Raw genomic sequence first — 25713 nt, 5'->3', positions numbered from 1 at the left:
ATTTTTTATTTTTTTTAAATCATGGTGATCTTATGATTTCTAAATGATAAAAGGACAAGTAATAATGAAATGGATTAGACAGGAAACACAGGAGAAAAGAATGTTGAAGATAAGAAGGGATACATCAGAACAAATAGAGGAGCAATATAGAAAAAAGTGTAATGAGGTGAAAAAAAGCAATCAGAATGGATAAGATGAAATGGTTAGAAGCCCAACGCAACAATATAGAACAGTACTATGGAGAGCATAAAACAAGGGAGGTATACAAAATGATCAGAACCATTAATAGAAAGTGGCAACCAAAACGGACCACAATTAAAGATGAAAAAGGCAAAGTATTGATGAATAAAGAAAAATTTGTACAGCAGTGAACAAGATACCGTAGTGAGTTATATGAAGAAAAACTAGATTTAGATAGCGTTGGGAAACTGACTAAAGAATTGAAGCAGATACCACCACCATGTAATGAGCATGATATGGACATTTTAAGAGGGAGGTAGAAAAGCAATAGGACAGCTAAAACACGAATCCTGGTAACGATAACATCACTGGAGAAATTATTAAATATGGTGGTGAAAGTATGGTTGCAGAAATGCACCAATTATGTAATATGGTATGGAAAGAAGGGAAAATGCCAGAGGAATGGGTGAAAACAATATTAGTGACATTATACAAGAAAGGAAATAAGCTAGAATGTAAAAATTATAGAACAGTTGCCTTGACAAGTCACCTTGGTAAAGTGATGATGATGATATTGACAGAAAGATTGAGAACACAATTGGAAGCATACCTTGCAGAAGAGCAAGCAGGATTTAGGAAGGATAGAACTACAATTCAACAGATTTTGACAATGAGGTTAATAGTAGAGAAAGCTAGGAGAAAAAACAAAAACATATATACTTTGTTAATTTTCAGAAAGTATTTGACAGTATTGACGAGAAAATGACATTAGCAGTTCTGGAATCCTATGGAATTGATAAAAAAAACTAATAGCTATATTAAAAGATGTTTATCAGAATGCAGTTGCAGCAGTTAGAATAGGTGATGATTTTGGGAAATGGTATAGAACAAACAGAGGTACTAGACGGGGGCACCCAATATCACCAAGCATTTTCATCGCACATTTAGAAAGAGCAATGGACAAACTGAAGGAAGATGCAAATAGAATATCTGTACACAGAATGGGAATTAACAATCTGAGATTTGAAGATGACGTTGTTATTATTGAAGAAGACGAAAGAGAACTACAAAAAAACACTGAAACTGTTAAATGAGGAACATAAGAGATTTGGACTTGTTATGAACTTGGAAAAAACAAAGACAATGGTATTTGGTGAGAAGAACATGAAAAGATACTTTCTGTTCTGTTCGCTACAAACTTGGCATCATCTAGGCATACCTACTCACTGATGAGACCTCAATAAAGGTCGAAACTGGTCTGGGTAGTGACCTTCTCATAATGTAGAACAGTAATACAGCTCCTAGGAGCTAGGTTTCACATTATGGGTAAATACCAAGAACAGTGATTGGAGCTTGCTCCACCCTTACTATGAGTTGCCTCAGTGTTGCACTACCAGGTGTACTATGAGTTGTCCGGGTGTTGCACTATCCAAGTATTTGCTTACGCTTGGACTCACAGAACTTTATATAGTTTCTATATTCAGCATGAAACTCCTTGAGTTTCTTATTCGGCTATGAAACAATATGGGATATAATACCTTAATTTAAAAGAAAATATATTAGCATTTTGTAGAGAACTTGAGCTCTTTTTCATAAATTCTTTTATGTAGGGTGCAATAAGAAGGGAGGTATTTAATTAGAAAAACCATTTTTGGCAGTATTTTTTCCATGTTGGTGAAAACTGATCAACTTAAAATCCTTCATGAATTTCAGTATATTAATTAGAATGAGCAATTTTCTTTCAGTTTTCATGTTTGCTATTTTTTGGATTTAATTTGTTGTAATTTCCAAAAAAATATATATATATTATAATTGGTATGTAATAGAAAAGTTGCATAGCATTTTGTCTTTTTGACCACCTTGACAAAATCCATTGCACAGGAGGGCATCATCTTACCTTTTTTTTAATCCTGGAAAATTCTTTTTATAAGATAGAATAGACAGATTACTTAAATTTGAAGAATAATGTAAGCTCACAATTAAAATATGTTTTTACTGCTATTTTTTTAGCTCATATTAGACTACCCGGATAATGCAAAAGCATTCTGGGGAGGGGGGGGGGGGGCTCATTTAAAATTTGTTGCTAGTAGTTATGCAAACATTCTTTCTTTGATTTTTGTTCCACATGAACCAGTATTTTTCATGATTGACCATTGTTAAAAAAAAAAAAAAAAAAATCAGGGTACAAACATAAATTTAATTGTATGATTCCTTCAACATTTCAGGTATTTTCCAGATATCTTCAACAAAAGTGGAGGTCAGGAAATGGTGAAGGCTCATGGAGACTGGTTTACATATGATAAGACTCCCAGAGCACTTATCTTCAAAAGAGATGAAATAAAAGTCCAGGATGTTTCCAGTATGATACATCTAATGAGGTAGTAAATAGAACTCTTTAATTTTGAAAAATAATAATTCAGGCTTACTTAACTGATAGCATAGCAGTAACTTGTCATGAAATGCAGTGAAAAGAGAAAAACTAAATCCATTTCAAATACATAGCAAGATGAAGAGTGAAAGAGTATCTTTGCGCATGTATATTCTGTTTCCATGTCCTCACTTCACATGATTTCTGTGCATCTAGTGTTAGGATGTAGTTTTATATTATTCTGACAGAGTATTTTCTTACTCTTTAAATGGCTTGCACTTTATGTGAATTGTGCTAAAGAGGAGACAGGTTCTGTTAATTTAAAAAAAAAATCATCCAAAACTTCATACACAAAAGAATGCTTATGAGTATATTTTCTCAGATAATGAAGTTAAAAGTTCTGCATCATATGATTATTTACACTGAAGTTTTCTTTTGTAACTAGGATGAGAGACCACTGCTAAAACCTAAAATAAGAACTTAAAATATTTTGCACATGAATATAATTGAAAATATTTATAAACCTACAACAATTATGATCTCCATATTTTTATTCCAAAGAATCACTCAACAATATATTTACATCCATGTACAAAATGTTACACTTAAATTCATTACTTAATATGTGTGTCAATCTTGTTGTTTGACATGTCAGGGTTACAACACTTATTATAATGGATGTAGAAAGTTTTTTCACTTTGATATCAAGTAAATTATTATTTACAAGAAATTATAGTTACTACCTTTCAGAGATATGTACTTTGCATTATGGGATACCAAGGCAATTGATTTATAAGTCAACAGTTTCTGTATCCAAGTAGCCTAGTTGTGAAGGCGTTTCATGTGCAAACTTCATTGATTATACTTTGATATAGGATTAAAACAAGAATTGGCCTGAGTGGTTAGCATATTAACTCTCCAACAAACAGGCTGTGGGCTCAAGTCCTGCCTTGGTCATGGGTGTTTGCAATGCAATTATCTTTAGGTGGAAGGTGTTCATCTGATGTCAGATCATCACTCCGCTTATTGGAGGCCTGAAAAGTGGCTTGAAAAAAGTTCCATGTTTGGTTTCTAGAGCAGGGCTTCTGGACTATGTAAAAAATAAAGATACTATATATATAAATTAATCAAATAGAAAAAAAATCTTAGTCCACTTGCAGTATAAGTGTACTATCGGTTTACTTCAAATCTTTCATGGGTGGGAGTCACTTAAAATATAATTTCTTGTCTGTTATAGTTTGCTTATTTGGCTGGTTGATTGTGATAATTGGTTTTGTGAGATCAACAGCAATAAGAACAGGTGTTATCCTTTTGAGTAACGCACTGTTGCAAATTATTCTTCATATATTATACACTGTAAAATTCCTTGCATCTCTTTACTAGTTAGCGTTATCCACTAACACCATTTATTTCCCAAAGGGATAGTATAAGGTTGTTTTTCCAGTTAGTTTTAACATTTATGAAGTTTATATTTTTGTTGCTTTTGTTATTTAGAATTATGAATTTTGAAGATCTGAAGAATATTTAAGATGATGATATCACATACATAGAAAAAGAGTTAAACTTAATATCTCTTATACTGTCATCAGATTTTTGAAAAATATTTTGTTAATAATATATATGATCCATATAGATAATAATTTTTTTTTTTTTTCATTTTTTGTGGTTCTCATAACACAAAAGGTTTTGGTTGAGAGTACACTGTATATTATTTGCTGAATTGCACAACAAAACAGTACTGAATAACTACAATCATATATGTTATAGAGTAAACAGGGGTTGAAGTTCAGTACTGTTTTTTTTTTTTGTATCATACTATATCAACTCCAAACACAAAACTTGGTGAAATCTATAGCATATTAGTGCAGCATGCAGAAAGGTGGTAAAGAAGAAAGAAGGAACCTGTTATGTTTTTTGAATAATTAGAGGTTGCAGTTCTAGAGGAAAATTTTGTGGAAAAGACTGTTCCAAAATTTTCATATTATTATTTTTTTACTTCAAATGCCAAGCATAAAGTAAACAAAAAATATTTGTTCACATACTTTTCTGGTTGCATAAGTTTTTCCTAGAAATGCAGAGTTATAATACTAAACCAATAGAAGACAATAATCTCCAAAAAAAAAAAAAAAAAAAACACATCATGCATAATAATTGAGGTTGTTTCATAGGACAGCAGTAAAGGGGATGCAGTAATACCCCACCTCATGATACTTCACTTCACGACGATCTGCTTATATGATAATTTGAAATTATGACCAATGCTTCATTCGCTCATATAATAGTTTTAGCAATGTGTGTTGTCCTGTGCATCAGTTCAGCCAATTGAAATGTTTGTTAACAATGTCATTTCTCACCACATCTGTTTTGGTGTTTCACTGTGAATTATAAACTGTTTATAACTGTGATTTTATTTTTATTCTTGTTTAATAATGGCAGACAAAATTCACAGTATGGGTGCTGTTGCTTCCAGTAAAAAGATGCATTAACCTCTCGCATTACATACTAAGATTCAATTATTAAATTTTGTGACAGTGGTGTATTACACATTGAGATAAACCACATTCTTCTCTTATGGACTCTGTTTATAACTTGCATTTTTTTTTTTATATTTTCTGTGAACATTCAACTGAAATGCATCCTTAATTCTTTCTGCTTTCTCTAAACCTATACAAGTCACAAGTAACAACTTTTCCACAAAGTTTTATGGTTTCATATAATGTTTAAGATGAAAATTTTTGAGGTACTAATAGTCTGTAAAGAAGTTCGAAGATTTATGCTGAAAGAAAATGAGTGATAAGAAGGAAACAAAGAAACAAGACGTATAGTGAGTATTACACAATCTAATTTCAAAACCAAACTATAAAAATAGTTTGCCTTCCTTTTCTGTTTTTCAAGGATTACAACTTGCAGCTCTTCAAGTTGTCAAATTGAAATCAAGGTAGCTTCTAAGAGAAAATAACAAACCATTTCAGTGACCTGTGTAGGGTCTGCAAACCATCAACTGCCTCTACAAGTTTCATACCTATTTTGAGGGATGAAAAACCCAAGTTTCCAGGGTGGGGGAAATCCTCTACCTCTAACTTGTAACTGCACACCACACTCTGATAAAGGTCCTTCACATCTTTGATTAGATTTGAATCCATCTTTCCAACCAAAGGAGTCCATACTACAGATATGGAGACTTATATATTCCAGCAGCATAGTTTAAGTTTATTAAATGAATTTTTATTTTATTTTGTTCATCACTAGAGGTCTTGGAATGTCATTAAAAGTTCGGAGTGCAATTTCTTGTAGCATATGTCTTCTGCTGAAAATGATAAAAATTGATGCAGTTATTGAGAAAAATAAAATGATGGGCATATTAAGTTCATTGCTTAATAAATTTATTTTCATTTTAGTATCTTTTCCTAAAAGTTCCATTATTCAGCATTGCTATGTTTGCAATTTGGAGTTGCAGAGTAATGAAATAGCTTATTATTAAAACACTTAAGGAATTGAACAACGTAGTTAAGGATATAAATTAAATTATACTTTAATAAATATTTTCCGATATTTCGGCAAGGTCACATTGCCATCTTCTAAAGGAACTTACAAAAAAAGCACGTGCACGTAGGCACTACAAACACAGTAACTGGGAATGAAGAGATAAAGCTATTGTTCTCCTAAAAGTGCTGATGGTGCCCTCTAGCGGGCTAAGTAGGTGTTCTTGGCCGTTGGGCTGAAGGTCTGCTGATGTAAGCCCCCCAAATTTGGGGCAGTCGCATACAACCAAATTTGTTGAGGTTTGGAGAATTTCTTAGGGCTGAGGCTGATTCCATAAATAGTCTTTCATATTTGTATTTGCTACAGTGTATTACTGTAGCTTTCTTCCACTGTATTCTGTGGCGTGTATCCAGAGCATGGTCCGCAAGACCAGAATGGCTGTACTTGTGAAACCAGATGTAGTCCTTGTGTTCAGAAATTCTGATATTCGCTGTCCTGCCTGTTTGGCCAAAGTAAGACAGATTACAACTGCAAGGGACCTGGTATACACCAGGTAGGTCTAGGGGAAGTGGTTGGTCTTTAGTGGAGCGGATAAGGGATGCCAATTTTCTGTAAGGTTTGTAACAGGAGGTCAGGTCATGCTTTTTTAAGATTTTGGTAATCTTTTCCAAGGTGCCTCGGATTAGGGAATGGTGATAGATTTAGAGTAATCCTTGTTGTGGAGGGGGGGGAGGGGATCTGTGGTTTGTAGGTTCTAATATCTTTTGGACTTTTTTTGGGGGGGTAGCCATTGGCTGAGAAAGTGTTGAGGATGTGATTTAGTTCAGTGTTTAGGGCCAAGTCGTTTGAACAGATTAGTTTAGTCCTGTTGTATAGTGTTTTCACTACTCCATATTGTTGTGAGGGGGGGGGGGATTGTTGGTGAATGTATCTGCATCTGCCTGTATGGGTGGGTTTTCTGTAAACTGAAAAAACCAAGGTTCCATTAGGCTGGCGGTGACTAGTGTGCCTAGGAAAGGGAGGCTGTTTTTTTCCTCTTTTTCCAGGGTGAATTTGATTCTGGGGTGTTGGTTGTTTAAGTGTGTTAAGAAGGAGAGAAGTGTTTCAGAGCCATGTGGCCAAATAGCGAACACATCATCAACGTAGCGAAGCCATATGGTTGGTTTTTGTGGGGCAGAGGCTAAGGCTTTTTCTTCAAAGGTCTCCATAAAGAAATTGGCCAAGGGTGGGGAGAGTGGTGAACCCATGGCTGTCCCTTCTATTTGTTTGTAGAATTTTCCTTGCCAAATGAAATAGCCTGAGTTCATTGTGAACTGAAATAAGGCTGAGATATCGGGAGACAATTTAGCTTGGATTAGCTCTAGAGTTTCTTTGAGTGGGACATTTGTGAATAAAGAGGAGACGTCAAAGCTGAATTATGTCAGTATGTTGGAGTGTAAGGTTTCTATGCTGGCTTTGAAATGGGCTGAGTTTTTTGTGTGTGATGGTGTGTTGCCAGTATAGTGTGTGAGCTCTTTGGCCAAATGTTTAGCTAATTTGTATGTGGGGGAATCAATGGCATCCAATATGGGACGTAATTGCACATTTTCTTTATGTATTTTTGGGAGTCCGTAAATACGGGGGGGGTATAGAGTTAAATGGCTTTAATTTGTTGGTAACTTCTACAGGCCAAGAAGTGACTCTCTTAAGGAGCCTGTGAAGTTTTCTAATTTGAGAGTTGGTGGGATTGTAATTGATGGGGAGGTAAGTAGCCCGATCTAAGAGAAGAGCATTCAGCTTACCTGTGTAGTCCTTTTGGTTAAGGACTACAGTTGCGTTTCCCTTATCCGCTTCGGTGATAACTATTTCTTTATTATTCTTCATTTCCTGTAGAGCTTTATGTTCCTTGTTGGATTTTGGTGGGACTGCTTTGGAAAGGACACAAGCTACATCCAGTCTCACACTGTTGGTGACTTGATGTGGAAGGTGGCGGATTCCGCGTTCGATCTGGATCATAATATCCTCACTGGGTATTTTTTTGGGAGCAATTGCGAAATTGTGGCCATGTGACAGTGCGTTGATTGCTTCAGGGTGACTGAAGAAAGGTTGATTACGGTATTGGTAGCAAGTTTTGGAAGGACGGTAGAGTTCTTTTTTAATTTTTCGAATTTTTTCATCTGTTGGCCTCGTATTTTTTTAAATTCTTTGTCGGCAGCGGTACATGAGACGTCACGTAAAATCGACCAAAGTTCGTGGTTTAAAGTGCACGAAAGCTCATCTTCGACGGCACGAATAGCTTCGTTAATGACTCCCAAAAATACATAAAGAAAATGTGCCATTACGTCCCATAGTGGATGGCATTGATTCCCCCACATACAAATTAGCTAAACATTTGGCCAAAGAGCTCACACACTATCACACATAAAAAAACTCAGCCCATTTCAAAGCCAGCATAGAAAACCTTACACTCCAACATACTGACATAATGGTCAGCTTTGACGTCTCCTCTTTATTCACAAATGTCCCACTCAAGGAAACTCTAGAGCTAATCCAAGCTAAATTTTCTCCCGATATCTCAGCCTTATTTCAGTTCACAATGAACTCAGGCTATTTCGTTTGGCAAGGAAAATTCTACAAACAAATAGAGGGGACAGCCATGGGTTCACCGCTCTCCCCACCCTTGGCCAATTTCTTTATGGAGACCTTTGAAGAAAAAGCCTTAGCCTCTGCTCCCACAAAAACCAACCATATGGCTTCGCTACGTTGATGATGTGTTCGCTATTTGGCCACATGGCTCTGAAACACTTCTCTCCTTCTTAACACACTTAAACAACCAACACCCCAGAATCAAATTCACCCTGGAAAAAGAGGAAAAAAACAGCCTCCCTTTCCTAGACACACTAGTCACCCACCAGCCTAATGGAACCTTGGTTTTCTCAGTTTACAGAAAACCCACCCATACAGGCAGATACACTCACCAACAATCCCCCCCCCCCCCTCACAACAATATGGAGTAGTGAAAACACTATACAACAGGGCTAAACTAATCTGTTCAAACGACTTGGCCCTAAACACTGAACTGAATCACATCCTCAACACTTTCTCAGCCAATGGCTACCCCCCCCAAAAAAGTCCAAAAGATATTAGAACCTACAAACCACAGATCCCCTCCCCCCTCCACAACAAGGATTACTCTAAATCCATCACCATTCCCTACATCCGAGGCACCTCGGAAAAGATTACCAAAATCTTAAAAAAGCATGACCTGACCTCCTGTTACAAACCTTACAGAAAATTGGCATCCCTTATCCGTTCCACTAAAGACCAACCACTTCCCCTAGACCTACCTGGTGTATACCAGGTCCCTTGCAGTTGCAATCTGTCTTACTTTGGCCAAACAGGCAGGACAGCGAATATCAGAATTTCTGAACACAAGGACTACATCCGGTTTCACAAGTACAGCCATTCTGGTCTTGCGGACCATGCTCTGGATACACGCCACAGAATACGGTGGAAGAAAGCTACAGTAATACACCGTAGCAAATACAAATACGAAAGACTATTTATGGAATCAGCCTCAGCCCTAAGAAATTCTCCAAACCTCAACAAATTTGGGAGGCTTACATCAGCAGACCTTCAGCCCAACGGCCAAGAACACCCTACTTAGCCCACTAGAGGGCGCCATCAGGACTTTTAGGAGAACAATAGCTTCATCTCTTCATTCCCAGTTACTATGTTTGTAGTGCCTACGTGCACGTGCTTTTTTTGTAAGTTCCTTTAGAAGATGGCAATGTGACATTGCCGAAATATCGGAAAATGTTTATTAAGGTATAATTTAATTTATATCCTTAACTACGTTGTTCAATTCCTTAAGTGTTTTAATAATGCATAACCAACGTATAAGCCTGTCTACGATAATGAAATATCTATTCTGGAATGAAACAAAATAAGTGTTTGGTCTAATTAAAATCAAGTTAACCAAGCTTTTACCACCTAAATTATGGTTTCATATAATGTTAAACATTATATGAAATTAGATGAAACTTTTTGAGGTACTAATAGTCTGTAAAGAAGTTCGAAGATTTATGCTGAGAGAAAATGAGTGATAAGAAGGAAACAAAGAAACAAGACGTATAGTGAGTATTAGTATGCTCCTTACATATATTAGGTATATATATTTAAATATTTTTAGTTGTATTATGAAAAATTTATAGAAATCTTTCAAAATATATATTTCAGGTATAATGACTATCAGAATGATCCTCTCTCTCGTTGTAACTGCACACCTCCATATAGTGCTGAAAATGCTATCTCTGCTCGATGTGATTTGAATCCAGCTAATGGAACATATCCCATTCCTTCCTTGGGTCATCGTCCACATGGAGGCACAGATATGAAGGTGATTTCTGTTTCTTAGAATTGTATAGCACATCTTGATATTTCTAGAATCACTCTTGAAGTATCATATGCAACTCTTTCTTCATTTTTGAAGTATGAAAGTGGCTTTAGTTCAAAAAGCCAATTTATAATTATATTTTAACATATGCAGCATAGACTAAATTTTATAATTTCATCTTGTTTGTATAACACGATGAAATTATCATCATAAGTTGAAATTTCAAACTTTACTCTCCAGTAGTTTTTCTGTAGTAATTTCTGGTTTCTATTTTATATCCTGCCACTGACTTTTTAGAAATTATTAGAATAATCTATGATGAGTTCACTGGGCATAATGGGTTTCAGACTAAGGTAGTAACGTGTAAAATATTATTATTGTTATTATTACACCTCCATGGAGTTAGCAGACTCATCGTGGGAGATTCATTCATATATAACAACGTATTTATCATATCGAATCTTGAAATCCTTAACACTACCTGCATTAACAACATGATGCAGTAATGCAATTCCATTCACTAACAATTCTCCATCTTTAAAATCTGCTTCTCACACTCTTCTTCACTACACTCCTACATAACTTCCATGGATGGCCTCTGGTTCTTCTTCTCTTGCCTTCTACTCTTTTTATAATATCATTTGGATTAATCTGATAAAATCACCTCACTTGTTATCATATTACCTCTTCTCTTCCTATCCACCAAACTCTACAATCCACATTTCTTCAACCTCCCACCATAGCCAGCATTCCAGAATCTTGATATTATCTTAGTCACTTGTCTCTGGACCCTTTCCAATGTTTCCACACCACATTGAAAACCAGGTGACCAAATCTGAGCACAATAGTCCAAGTCTTACCAGTGATTTATACATTGGCATGACCACCTCCTTATCCCTACATGTTAGAGTACTTCTTATCATAGTGGCACCATGATGTGCAGTCTTTGCAACACTTGCAATATGCCCTCTAAACTTTAGTCTGTTGTCAGCCATCAGTATAGTACACAGCCTCATATTTCTGCACTCCGAAATGCAACATTTTGCTCTTAATAATATTAAAACTACAACCCCACTCCTTTGTCCAATTCAAATCTTCTTGAAGGGAATTAACATCAGCAGTGCTACTTATAATTCTCCCCAACTTTGCATCATCAGCAAACAACTGAAGATCCCCAGTCAGTCCACATGATATATCATTTTCAAGCAAGTTAAACATCAGGGAGCCCAAGAACAGAACCCTAGGGTATACCACTGGTCACCTTCCTTTTTCTGAGACACTGCTCCATCATACACAACTTGCTGGTATTGTTCAGAGAGCCAATCACTAATTCATCTAGCCAATGTACTATCTGTTCAAAGCAAATTTGAACAGATAGTACCCCATCCTTTGTAGCTTGTACACCAACTTATCATTATGGTAATCTATCAAATGCTCTTGCAAAGTTGAAGAATATCACTGTATATTATTCCCCTTTATCTAACACTCATTACTTTATTATAAAATGCAAGTAAATTGCTAAAACAAGATCTACTCTTTACCAATCCATGCTGACATCATAAAAAATGTTATGTCCATCAACTCCATCTTGTATTCTATTCCTATTCTACAACTGTAGTTATACAGACTGGTCTATAATTGGAAACTTCTGCCCTAGAACAAGGTTCTAGGACAGAAGTTTCCAATGCTCATGGAGTGACACTATTTTGCATTCTCTCCACTCCTTAGGAACATTATTGACTGTAAGACTTTCAGTAAATAGCCAGGTCAGGGCCATAGCTAACTGTTGTGTAAATTTCTTAAGCATGCATAGTGATGTCATCCATTCCCACAGCCTTATTAATATCTAACTCAACCAACAGCTGATTCTTTCACTTCTTCCAATTCTCCTAATCCTTGCTCCCCTTCTCTATATTGCACAGCATCATTTACACCAGTATGATATAAGCTGATAGTCCTCATTCAATAATTCCACTATACCCTTTGCAGCAGTCAGTCTGCTGCCATGACTATCCACCAATGTCAACCTGCCATATTCTTCCTCTTGCTTACCATATAGCAGAATTCCCTTGGTCTGATCTATGTGTCCTCTCACACTACACCTTTTCTTTCTTTACCATGCCCATCACCTTCTTAGCCTGCTCTTTATACTCTTCTAACAGATAAGCATGGGTGTTGACGGTTATTCATGACTTATTTTTCACGGTATTAACAACACCACACAATTTTATCAAAGAGATGTTTTATTAACTTATATTTTGCTGATTTTCAAACTCTGCATCATCAGAGCACAACACACTTGTACACACGACAGTGAGTGAAACAATATAATTGCAAAAGACAAAAGATCTAAAGTCCTATTTTTGCGCCTTCTAACAGGGGGGGGGGAACAGCTATGCAGGAGTTTTTCTTAGGATAACAATCTCCCAAATTTTTGGCAAATTAATGCAACCATATTTGTTAAGGTTGGGAGAATTTTTCAAAGCCATTGCTGACTCAAAAAATAATCTTTCAGATCTATAATGACTCCTAAATAGCACATTTGTTTTCCTCCATCTAATCCTGTGTGAAGGAATGTCCAAAGCGTGGTCTGCCAGTTCCGACTTGCCATAGTAATAGTAGCGAATGTATCTTTCATGTTCTTCTGCACAGTTAGCCTAGGTTCGATTCTTCCTGGGTTCGATTCCCGTTGCTGATGCGAGGAGCTTAAGGACCTTCCTCAGCCATAGCCAAGTTAGTCAGTCAGTCTTGGGCATGGACAGCAGGGTTTTTCATCCCGCAAGCAGGCAAACTGGCCCCCGTGAACACACGGATCTACAGTCATAAATACTTAATCCCCCATGAGGGGACTCAACTTGCCCCAATAGGGACGGGGAAGAAAATGGAGGAAATAGTATAAATTTTTTTTATACCCGATGTACAACATACACACACATTGGGTGTGTATGTTGTACACAAGAACATAAGCTACTGTGTATAGTGGTGTGCCCTCTGTTGGCATTTGTAGGAGTCCTAGGTTGTAAATTGAGATATGTGATTAGTGTTTCCGAAATTTGGGGAAGTTTCTTGTATCCATATTTGTTTAAATTTAGTTGATTTATGAGTGCCACTGCAGATTCCAAAAACAGTCTTTAAATTTATTGTAATGGAGCAGGATGGTATTTGTTCAGGAGCTCCTGTGAGTGGTATCCAATACATGGTCCACAAGACCAGATTGACTGTAGTCATGATTGCAGATGTAAGTTTTATATTCATCTAAACAGATGGAGGATGATCTACCTGTCTATCCATAGTATGCCACCTTGCAAGAATAGGGTACTTTATATACTCCAGGCACTGAGAAAAGATAGAGCTGATCTTTAGTAGAACGCATGAGGGTAGCTAGTTTCTGGCGGGACTTAAAAGCTCTGCAAAAGTATTTTTTTAGACATAGAGTCATAGCCATGTGTTTCATTTAGTATTGAAAGAATGAGTTGGCAAAAGAGTGGGTATATGAGTTGCTCCAAAACTTTCTATGGCCTATGTTCGCAGCAACCTTAGCAAGGGAGCAGAAGGCAAACATTTAGGGAATTTGGCTCTTACAAAGTCTGTTTTAGATCCCCCCCCCCACTTGTTATGGGCCCCAGTGAAAAATGAGGTAAAGGTCTTATCCTAGTAAGAATAATTTAATGTATTAGAACAAGTGCTTGAATCAGGAGAGTGGAAGCAATAATCAGATTATGGAAAAGAGGCATAGAAATCCCAAATGTCATCCTTGCTCAGTCTTTATCATATGGCACCACTGTAGTGCCATATGATAAACACTGAGAGGACAATCTGTAGAAAAAGAAACATGAACAAAGTTATGGTCAAGTTGCCAAAAGCAGAGCTGACATCATTGTTGTATTGGGAGGGAGAACCGATTAAGAAAAGATTCAGGGTATTGGGAGAATAATGAGGATTAACTGGTATTCTGATAGGTAGGGTAACAATTTGCTATCATCCTTACTGATAGTAGGCAATTAACTTCTCTTTCAGCTTGGTCTATGAAGTTAAAGGTGCAATTTATCGACATTGAAATCTCCAGTGAAGATTAACTCATTGTTAGGATAATTAGACTTCATATGATCAGCTTTCTGAAATCAGTAATCAAAAATGTCATTCTATCCATCAGAATTAGGAGAGTGGTAAAAGCAGTAAATGAAGGTGATAAAATGTGACAAGGAAATCTTGAGCCAAAGCATATCATATAAAGGTAATTCCAGGTCTTATAACTTTTTGGCATGGAATATCAGACTTGACAAAACTCATGTCCTTCCACTTGCAGAAGACGTCACACATGATGTACTGTAGAAAGCTTAAGTAGGTGAGCTGTAGTCACAGGATGCCAGTTGCAATTCACTGGTGAATAGCAGATCAAGTTTGGCTGTTAGAAAGTCAAAGTGGGGTTACTTGCTTGGTTAATATTTTATTCTAGTTTCTTGCACTCTGGTTCCTCCTTGAGGCAATGGATGGTTTTTGGCATTCAATGTTAGAAACCTTAACACGTGAGTTAAATATTTTCTTTCACAGTTATTGTGCTAGCTTTCATATTTATTCCTTTGACTAATTGTATTTTCACTAATTGTGAATCAAGTTCAGCTCACTGTAAAGTATAAAGAAGTCGGCATGAATGGTTGTAACCATTCATGCTACAGTTTTCTCAGCATTCTCCATATCAGATTGAGTAGTTTTGAAGCGCTTCAGCCTGTGCTGCAGTTCACTGATACACAGATCACAAGTTGTGATACATGTGTATTTGCAGATGCATCACAAAAATATCCTCTCATGAGCAAACCTGATTTTGATTTCACTCCATTGCTAGCAATAAAAAGCTGTTGAAAGGAATGCCATTTCAGACTGCTTTTACTGTAACGGAGACAGAATTCCCTCTAATAGCATTTCATCTGTTGGTCAGATGTCTCTACTAATGACTAAAATTAACTGGCCATCTCGTGGATTTTTTTTTTTTTTTCCTGTTTCACACCAATGAAAGGTTGTAAGCCTATAGTTTAAGCCGCTTATGGCCTCCAGTAAATGAGGCAGTACATTCACGTAAAGATAATCGCAAACATCCATGCCTATGGCAGGATTTGAATCCCATAGCCTGCTGGTTGGAGCAGAGATACACTAACTACTCACTCATCCAGACTTGGCAAATTAGGTGTGTCATTCATCTGAACTAGTCTGTTTTTTCTTTCATCTATGCTTCATTATTCTACAAAATGTTTACCTGTTAAAGTAGGCTACTTACCTCTTTTCCAGTTGGCTAAGTGAATTAGAAAGGCACATTTTCTGATGTTCTTCTTTTTATAAAAGGATGGAATCTTTTAAATATAGTCTTATTTCACAAAGGTCAACTGTCCATCAATTACTTGACTCATTGTGCTGGTTCAGTTCAGAAATTGTTGCTGAAGGTTAGCTTGTCTACTCAGGGATTTAATTTTCACTTGCAGAAGCTTGTTTTCACAAAGAAAATAATATATTTTCATAGAATTAACTTTTTAATCTCGATTTTACTGAATCCATATTTACTTACAACACTTACGTTATATTTATTTGAAGACATTGTCTAATATTGATGTATAAAAAATATAAAAAAGTTGTTCATCTAAGAGAAAAGTACATATCTGAGTGTAGTTAATACAAAATCTATTAGTAGATTCATTTTTATCATATTGATGTATAAAAAATATAAAAAAGTTCTTCATCTAAGAGAAAAGTACATATCTGAGTGTAGTTAATACAAAATCTATTAGTAGATTCATTTTTATCATATGTAGGACTTGTATCATGTATGTTATCAAGCAGATTATCATTATTCCAGCATTACTGTCAGGTATCCCAACTTGCAATAAAATAAGTTAGTTTTATCTGATGCATTATGGTCGTAGGCATATTACTCCATATGCGCAGCGTTAAGTTGAAATTTGTCTTTATTTTGCCCAACTCTGCCCAATCTTAGAATACTGTTCTATTTTGGGTGATGCACCAAAAAAAAAAAAAAAAAAAACGCCCTAAAAGTACTTGATGCTTTCCTTTCTCACTGACTTGATCTGTTCACTTTCTCATAATATTTTCTTTCTGGATTTTCCATAAATATTTTTATGAGCACTGTTCTGCTGAACTGACTATCCAGCTTTAAATTTATCATCATCAAGAAACATTAACAGTTTTTTTCTTTCTTCTTAACCACTTTCTCATGCGTGATACTATCGTGATGTAGGTTTTGCAACCTCTCATTTGTGGGGTTGGTATTAAATTTTTCTGGTTCATAAGGGCTGTCATTAATGAGCCGAGGAGTAGAACAGCCAGTCATAGCTGAGATTCACATAACAGTAAAGGATATTTTTATGTGGACCTATCCGCCTATGAGCAGTGTAAATGTCATCATCGTCTTTCTGTGCTTACTCGCACATAAGGCTGCAATGCTGGTTTTCCATCCCTGATATGATAGTAAAAATGTAAAAAATCATAAAGATATGATAGGTGGCCTCACATTGGATGATGAAATTCATCTACCACACAAAATTTACAAACAGCCATTCCCATGACAGTGGTTGGACAGTGGATAGCTACTTGGACAACTAGGCTGGCAAAATATTAAAATAATTATTATTATTTAGTAATTAATTTCTTGAAATATGTTTCAGGTTCTTATCTTTTATCCAATTCTAAATATAAGTCAAAAATTTAGAACTAGATTGCGGTTGAAATGCAGTAGTTATAAACAGCTTTAATATTATTTGCATTGACATGTATGTAGCGGTCACTTTCAACTGTATGCAGTAACTTTAAAGATTTTTCTTTCTTCTTTTGATTTTTAGTTGACTACCTATAGCCTTTTCCAAAAGCTGAGGTTTGTTGCCATTGGAGGACCAACTTATGATCCACTTCCACCATTTCAGTGGAGTAAATCTGATTTTGAAAAAGATATGCCTCATGAAGGACATCCAGACCTGTGGATGTTCAAACCTGTAATCCACAAATGGCTTTGAACCATTATTTCAAATTGTACTGTACATAGGTGATGCCAATTTTATGATAACTTTTTTTAATTTTATTTTGATAAAGGTAATTTAAGATGTATATTATTAGGGTATGTTAATATGTTTGTATTATATGTAGATAATACACTATCTGTCTGTTATATAATCTTTAAGGAAAATTATTATTTTTTTTTTTACTATCATAAATTTATATTGCTGTTATAAGTTTCTTATGCAAATAATACAAATTTGATTCCCTTGTTTTTGGGAAGTGAAGCTTTTAACATGATCTTGATTATATTTACTATCTTTTCTTATGGGTTTATTTAACATTTTTAGTATAATTTTCATTATCAAACAAAATGTGGCTTTTTTTTTTCTGTATTACACAACAGTCATAATGTAAATAAAATTTAAAACAAATATTTTGCCACATCTGTATTTTAAGGATACAATTTGAATTCGAATGTTTAGTTTTACAAAGCAGCTTGGGAGATCTGGACTTTTTATAGTATAAAATTTATACTAAGTAATTTGTTAGTATGTTTGTTTTGTGTAACAAAATATTGCATATGTTGTATGATATCAAAATAGATACTTTGAATGCTAGACCAATTTGTATTTCTCAAGTGGACTGCAGTGAAGATGTTCCATTTTATAAGGCTTACTGTGTGCAGATTTTGGTCTTCTGTTTTTGACGTTATCAGAAAATCAAGAACAGCGAGTCAAGTAATGTAGGTTATGATTTAGATCAATAATGCATCCTTTTCAGCTCAGGGAGCCACAGTCTTCCACTCTCATTGCAGGCTATGTTCATTCTGGTAATTCTTAAAAATATTTAAATAGAATATATGTATGTAAAACTGGATAATAAAGTTTGCCTTTTTTAATATGACATACATATATTTACATCTCTTCTTATTGATATTCAGTTGTAACTGTCACATTGCATTTCTGAAAGTGCTAATGTTATTTTGCTTTCTATTATCTGTTACCTTGGATATGGAGTTAATTTCAACATTGCTGATATTTGCTCAATAGTTATAACTGTTTTAGAATGTTTACATGTTAAGTATTTTATCATGTATAAAAACCTGTATGGAAAAAATTTAAGATCTTTATGAAAGTTTTTAATAAAGATGATTTTATAAATGCCTGTTTTGTTTGTTTTCATGGGAATAGTTATACAAAAAAAAAAAAAAAAAAAAAAAGTCAGCCGAAGGTTACAATTTTCAGAGCTTCATACCTGCACTCAAGATTTAAGGGAAACAAGTAAAGAAGATATAATATATTGCTTATAATTTTTACTAATATTTATGCATTGCAGTAATATTCCATTATGTAGTGGCCGATCATTTCACTAATACCTTTCAAAAAGATCACATGATAAATATTTATTCTTGCAAATAATTCGAAATAAAGATAGACATTGATGTGAATCCTGTTTTCCTGAAGTGCATTACGATAGTATAAGACTTGAGATCCTGGTTTTGAATGTTTTCAGATTTTATTTTTGATATACAGAGAGTTACATGACACCTAAAGAACAGACATTGGAACAATTAATTTTTGAACTTTTCATATTCAAAAGAACAGTAATGATGATAATGGTGAGTACCTGCTAGATCTCTGTTCAGGACATACTCGTTACTAACACCTTGTTCCAACATAAAGATGTACACAAATTCACATCTAGAGAGACACGAGAAATAAGAAAAGTCTTGCTGAATACGAGGTATATCTAGAAACAAGTCCTGAGTGGTGTTTCATGAATGATATTTGAGATACTGGGATATCACATAGGATATTTTACCTCCTGCCACAGTGTAGTTCAAAAATTTGTCACCTTCATTATTATACTATTCCAAAGAGTTGAGTGCTGTGACTATGTATTTTGTTTTGTGATTGTCAGTGAGCATTTTTGGCAACCACCTTGTATAATGTGCAGGAAATGTAATGTATATTCAACTAGGAAATGGAGATTAATGATGGATGGCCAATGTTGTCTTCATTGTACACATCATCCTCCCTTCACTGAACATCCTACACCATCTCAGCATTTCCTCTCTAATGGCATTTTTTCCCATACACTTTACTATCTTCCTGATAAATTTCAGCCAGGTGAATGTTTGATAATCAAAACTTTTATCACTGATTATCTCACAAGGAGTTTAGATTTTCTTACTCATTTTATGATGCAATGGCAAACTTATATTGTCAATACTCAGTCTACGTTTATCTGTTGCATACTTCTTGACTCCTGCAACATCACCGTACAGGCAAATCCCCACTCCTGTCACCCGTATACGTGATCTGCTTCATATGCTATTATTGACAGTTTTGAGTGAAATAAAAATGAATTTAATACTGAAAAGAAAAATATAAGTTTTATAAAGAATAAAAGTTGAGCAGCTCTCAAAGATAACTATAGACCTATATGTACAAATATTATTCTAAAAAAAAAAAAAAATCTAGAACCAAACCTTAGACACTGGTGGCAGACTCTGAAGAAAACATGTGAAGTCTGTGAGGACAGAGAAATCCATGATAGACCCAGAGTTAAAGACATTAATGGAAAAGAAGGTACATTAAAAGTTCCTGGCAAGTAAGTCAGAATATACTCTGAAGAATACAGAAAAAAATTTAAGAAAAAGTAGTGTGTAAGAGTAGCTAAACAAGTCATGGTAAGACTAATAAGAATACAGAAGGTGGCATAATGTTCTGGAGACTACTGAAAAAGGTTAGAAATGGAGAAAAGCATACTGTAAAAGGAATCAGAAATAAAGGTGACACAAAAAACTGATGATATTCTAAATGTAGGAATTACTGTGAAGGATTGTTCTGGCACTTGTTTCAGTTATCAGAGGTAGAAAAAGCCATCAAAAACTGAAATGTGGAAAGGGCTGCTGAAGTAGATGATATTCTACCAAAAATGCTCATGCAGGCATAACGTTTTACAGGGCTGCACACTGTAATTCAGATGGTCTGGTCAGAAGGTTGAATTCCAGATGATTGGAGTAGAGTAATTTCCTTATTTGTTCCAGGTAAGACTTATGCAAGCATACTTGAGAAGACTTTCTTGTATAGTGAGACTGTGGAGTTTCCATAATTAAGCATTCACATGTGTACCACAGTAGGAAATATTTTGTCTTGCATATAAGATATCAATGAGAGGAAAGAACAGTAAGGAGTTTGAACAGAACACTCCATTCAAATCTGAATGCATCTGTACAAGTAGTTGCATGTTTTTGTTAAATTAAAACTATTCAGCTGAAATGTTAATTAGTTAAATTAATTATAGCACAACTGAGTATAACAATTTGCCAAACTTTTTGGATGGTAAGACAGTCATTCCGATTAAGGTTTGATATATGAAGTAGAGTTTCGGTACTTTCTTTGAATAGCCTTTCATATCTGTATATAGATCTGTGTAAAAGCTTTGTTTCCAATTTGAATTGTGGCACATGCGTGAAAGTAATTATTAAAACTTTGGAAGAGGCTAAGAATAATCGTTGAAGAAAAACTTGGAGATGAGCAGGAAGTGGTTTAGACTTTAGGACAAATAGTTGAGCAATCATGGGAATGTAAGAAGGATCTATATTTAAGCTTTGTAGATTCTAGAAAAGGCATGTCAAGGGGCTAACAGAAAAGCTATTCAAAGCTTCACGATTATATGGTGTAAATTAGACATATTGAGGAATACATGGTCTACATTTGAGTTGTAAGTCAGCTGTTAGAATTGAAGAAGTTAGCAGGAAGACAGATTACCAAATCCCTTGTCTCACACTTGATTTAATATCTAATTCTCCTACTCATGATGAAATATGATCTTTTTTTAAGCTACTTCAAGTCTACAGTAAGCAAGGTGGTAGTCTTACACTGGGAAATGATAATCATCCTTTCAAAAAATGCTGTAAGTAGTAATGATGTTCTTGGAGTTGGAAGTATACTGAGCGTATATTATTATTGGAAAGAATTACAATGGCTTTTTCAAATAAAGATGAGGTAGCCAGGCTTAGAGGTTAAAGGGTTTTTTTCATTCTGGATTTCTTGTATACATACATATGATTTACAAATGTCATTCAACTTGCCTCACAGCTTTAGTTGCTTTGGCATAATCTAAGCCAGCCTCCAGCTTCCAAAAACTGACTACAATCTATTTTATTCAGAGATGTCATTTCCATGAAGTTACTATAAGAAATAGCCATGGGTTATCTTTTTCACAAGAGTGGCAATTTTTCTCTAAAACCAGCAATGTGTATATATATTTATACACATGACTGACATATGTATGAGGGAATTCCAAAAAAGAAGGTAACACTTTTTTTTTCAAGAATATTTCATAATAGGAAGTTGAAATTATACACCAAGAAATAAGTGAAGATGCACTACTTCTCTACAAAGAGTGGCATACAAATTTATTCTTACCATAGGTAGCTGTCTCCATTCTTCCAAAAGATAACCCTTTCTACAAATATCCTGAAGTTTTCAGAATTCCGTGTATTCAAGAATTTCCTACATAGTCACTCTTCTAGAAGTTTTGAGATTAAAAAAAAAAAAACTTGGCAACATGGTTCATAACAGAGAAAAAAAGATCAGGTTCAGTTTATCAATCTTCCTATACACATCATTACGTCAAATGGAACAAGAGCTATGCATTATCTAAAAGAAAGTTTCCTCTCTTGTCAGATAAAAGAATCCACCATAAGAACTAAGGACACTGATTCCAATCAACTTTGGGAAATCCTTTATTAAATTTCTTCACACACACTCGATTTCAACTTTACAGCTAATTATCTCCAAACAATGCCTGAAAGCAGATGACATGGCACATTCCATTGTCTTCATGTATTTCTATTATTTATACTACAGCGGTTCCTGCAAGCTTTGCTTGTTAACTTATATTTTATATTTGCCAGTTATATATATATTTATGTATATATTTTATATTTGCCAGTTATATATATATTTATGTATATATTTTATATTTGCCAGTTATATATATATTTATGTATATTTTTTATCCTGAAGAAGCCATGCACACAATCTCTGAGTTCTTTTATATCTCTCTCTCTCTCTCTATATATATTAACAACCAAATAAAAATCTAGCCATTTTTAGTCAGTAAAATTTATATTAACCTGGCGTTAGTAAGGTGGGGTGTTACAGACCCCAAACATATAGAAAGAAATAACTGTGACACCGCCATCTTACTAATGCCGGGTTAAAATTATAAGCATTCTTTTATCTGCAGTAACATCCAAAACTTCATAGCACATGTAGCGAAACCAGCAACATACCATCTGAGAACTGCTCTATTTCTTTCAATATTTCACTTTTATTTATTCTAATCCATATTATATTAGACAGTTAAACAAAAGGAATTTATTTCATTTTTCCCATTAATTCTCAAATTCTTACAATAAATATTTGGTAACATAATGTGTACATAGATTCAGTTACATAATCTATGGAAATAAAGAGTATCATAAATTATAATTAGGGTGCTTAAGAGTCAAAGCTATATAACTGAGAGGAGACCTCCACATAGCCTTTAAAGGAATGCGGAGAACCGACCAGGGCTTCTGACCTAATGTCCAAACCTCACCTTCTCGTGGTGCGCCCTGTTGGGTATCTACTTGGATACTGAACGAACGAGGATGGGCTGGCAATTTGGGATTTAGCCAACCAAATTGTATTCTTACTGGTTAAACCAAAATTAAAAATGATGGTACAACATGACAAAATTTCATGCCAGCTGGGGCGTGGCCTGGTTAAACAAGGCCCCCGTTGTTTTCGCCAGGGAACCAGGCAAACAGTGAAAAGTCAGCTACTGGAACAAATCTGAAAACAAACCCCAACTCAACATCACCAGAGTTAAAGATCGGTACTATCAACGTAAGAAGCCTGAATGGCAAAGAAATGGAGCTAGCTGAGGATTTAGATAAGTACCAGATCCACATAATAGGGGTGACTGAAACAAAAAAGACAAAAACTGGTAAGATCTTTCTGAGCAATAAATACAAAATGTTATATTCAGGCAATGACAATCAAGGAAAAGGAGTAGCAGCCATAGTATTCAACACAAAATACGAGGCTAATCTTCTTGAATGGCAGTCAGTCTCAAGTAGAGTAATGTGGGCAAATATGAGAATGGGGAACTGGACAATGAGACTTATTTGTGCCTATGGTCCAACAGAAGGTTCTACTAAGGTAGAAGTGGAGGAATTTTTTGAGGCTTTAGAAAAAGCAACTGACACAATGAAAAGGGAAAAGTTGGTCCTTGTTGGGGATCTAAATAGCAGAGCAGGAAATGATCGTGAGACATACAAAAATATTTTGGGAAAATTTGGAGAAAAGAGCAAAGCTAATAATAATGGCAAATATTTGTTGGATTTCTGCTCAGGACATGGACTGGTTATTACTAACACCATGTTCCAACATAAAAATGTGCACAAATTCACATGGAGAGAAGAGGCTAGGAATAAGGAAAGTCTCATTGACTATGTTATTGTTGATAGTGATGTTTTCTCCCTGGTGCAGGACACCAGAGTGTACAGAGGATTTGAAATTGGAAGTGATCACTATTTAGTCTTGAGCAGGATAAAATTGAATTTCATATTGAAAAGAATAACATATAAGAAAGTTTTAAAGCGAATAAAAGTTGAGCAGCTCTCAGATGTGAACTGTAGACTAAAATACACAGATTATTGAAGAAAAAATGAAAGAGTTTGAGAACAGGAATCAAACCTTGTAGATTCAGTGGCAAACTCTGAAGAAAACATTGATTGATTCTGCCAGAGAGGCATGTGGTGAGGTTGTCTGCAAGGATAAAAAAATCAGAACTCCCTGGTGGGGAGTTCTGATTTTTTCACTGCCTCTTTAACTTCCCACGGGAAGTTAAAGAGGCAGTGAAGGAAAAGAAGAAAGCATATCAAAAGTTCCTGTCAAATAAGTCAGCTTGTGCTCTTAGAGAATATAGAGACAAATACAAGAATGCTAAATACTGTGTAAAACTAGCTAAACAAAAGTCATGGGAGGACTTTGGCAAGAATATAGAAAATAAATATCAAGAAGGTGGCAAAATGTTCTGGAGATTGTTGAAGAAGCTTAGGAATGGAGGAAAGAGTGCTGTAAAAGGAGCTAGAGACGATAAAGGTGACATGAAAATGGGAGAAAAAGATATCCTTGAGGTGTGGAATAATTACTTTGAAAAACTGCTACATGAAACAAGCAGTGATGACAGCACAGTGGTAAAAAATATGCATTCCTGACCATGCATGCAGTCAGGAATGCATATCCATACTTGAAGTAGAAAAAGTCATCAAAGGCTTGAAATGTGGAAAGGCAGCAGGAGTAGATGATATTCGACCAGAAATGCTGAAGTATGGTGGTATAAGAGTCTTACAGTGGCTGCACGGCATAGTTCAGAAAGCCCAGACAGGGGGACGAATTCCCGACGATTGGAGTAGAGCTCTCATAGTACCCATATATAAAAAGGGAAATAAAACTGAATGTGAGAATTACAGAGGTATTTCCCTACTGAGTGTTCCTGGCAAGATCTATGCAATTATACTTGAGAAATGGTTGAGAAGAATTGTGGAAGAAAAGCTTGGTGAAGAACAAGCTGGATTCAGGCCAAATAGAGGCTGTCAGGATCAGATTTTCACTTTACGACAAATAGTCGAGAAAGCATGGGAATATAACAAAGATCTGTATTTAAGTTTTGTCGATTTGGAAAAGGCATATGACAAGGTGCCAAGAGAGAAGCTATTCAATACGCTGCAGTTATATGTCAGTGGGGCATTATATCAAGCAATACTCAGTCTTTATTTGAGTTATAAGTCAGCAGTTAGAATCATATTATAAAGGAAAGTGGTATTAAACATGATATCAAAATTGGAGATGTTAATGTCAGCTCTTTGCTTTATGCGGATGATGTTATACTTCTAAATAAATCTGCTACAAGTCTGCAAGATTCTCTGACTAAATTGAATAGCTGTTGTAATAGATATGGTATGAAGGTCAGCAATAAAAAGACGAAGATAATGAAAATAGGCAGACTCATTGAAAATGTCAACTGTGTTGTGAATGGAGAACCTGTGGAACAAGTAAAACATTTCAGCTACTTAGGCACGATTTTTACTGAAGATGGTAAATTAAATATAGAAATAGACAACAGAATCAGCAAAGCTGGTATGATGGGAAGTCAATTGAATAAATTCATATGGAATAAGAGAGAAATTAGTCGGAACACTAAATTAGCTGTATACAAGACAGTGTTCAAACCAGTTTTAACT

General features: G+C 35.2%; 1 protein-coding gene across 1 annotated transcript in view; it reads left to right on the top strand.

The window, feature by feature from the left end:
* Positions 1-18569, top strand: part of lama (phospholipase B domain containing lamina ancestor) — a 131150-nt gene extending 112581 nt beyond the window's left edge. The window contains exons 10-12 of the mRNA XM_090414012.1: positions 2406-2558; positions 10250-10409; positions 17252-18569. Of these exons, the coding sequence (XP_090270138.1) occupies positions 2406-2558; positions 10250-10409; positions 17252-17422 (484 nt within the window). The 3' untranslated portion in view covers positions 17423-18569. The remainder of the gene's footprint in view (positions 1-2405; positions 2559-10249; positions 10410-17251) is intronic.
* The last annotated feature ends 7144 nt before the right edge of the window (positions 18570-25713 follow it).

This window comes from Typopeltis vanoorti, chromosome 24, assembly GCF_054136105.1.
Source record: "Typopeltis vanoorti isolate ZY-2024b chromosome 24, IOZ_Tvanoo_1.0, whole genome shotgun sequence".
Taxonomy (NCBI): domain Eukaryota; kingdom Metazoa; phylum Arthropoda; class Arachnida; order Uropygi; family Thelyphonidae; genus Typopeltis; species Typopeltis vanoorti.
The sequence above is the reverse complement of the archived record's forward strand: the minus strand, read 5'-3'. Positions and strand labels throughout refer to the sequence as shown.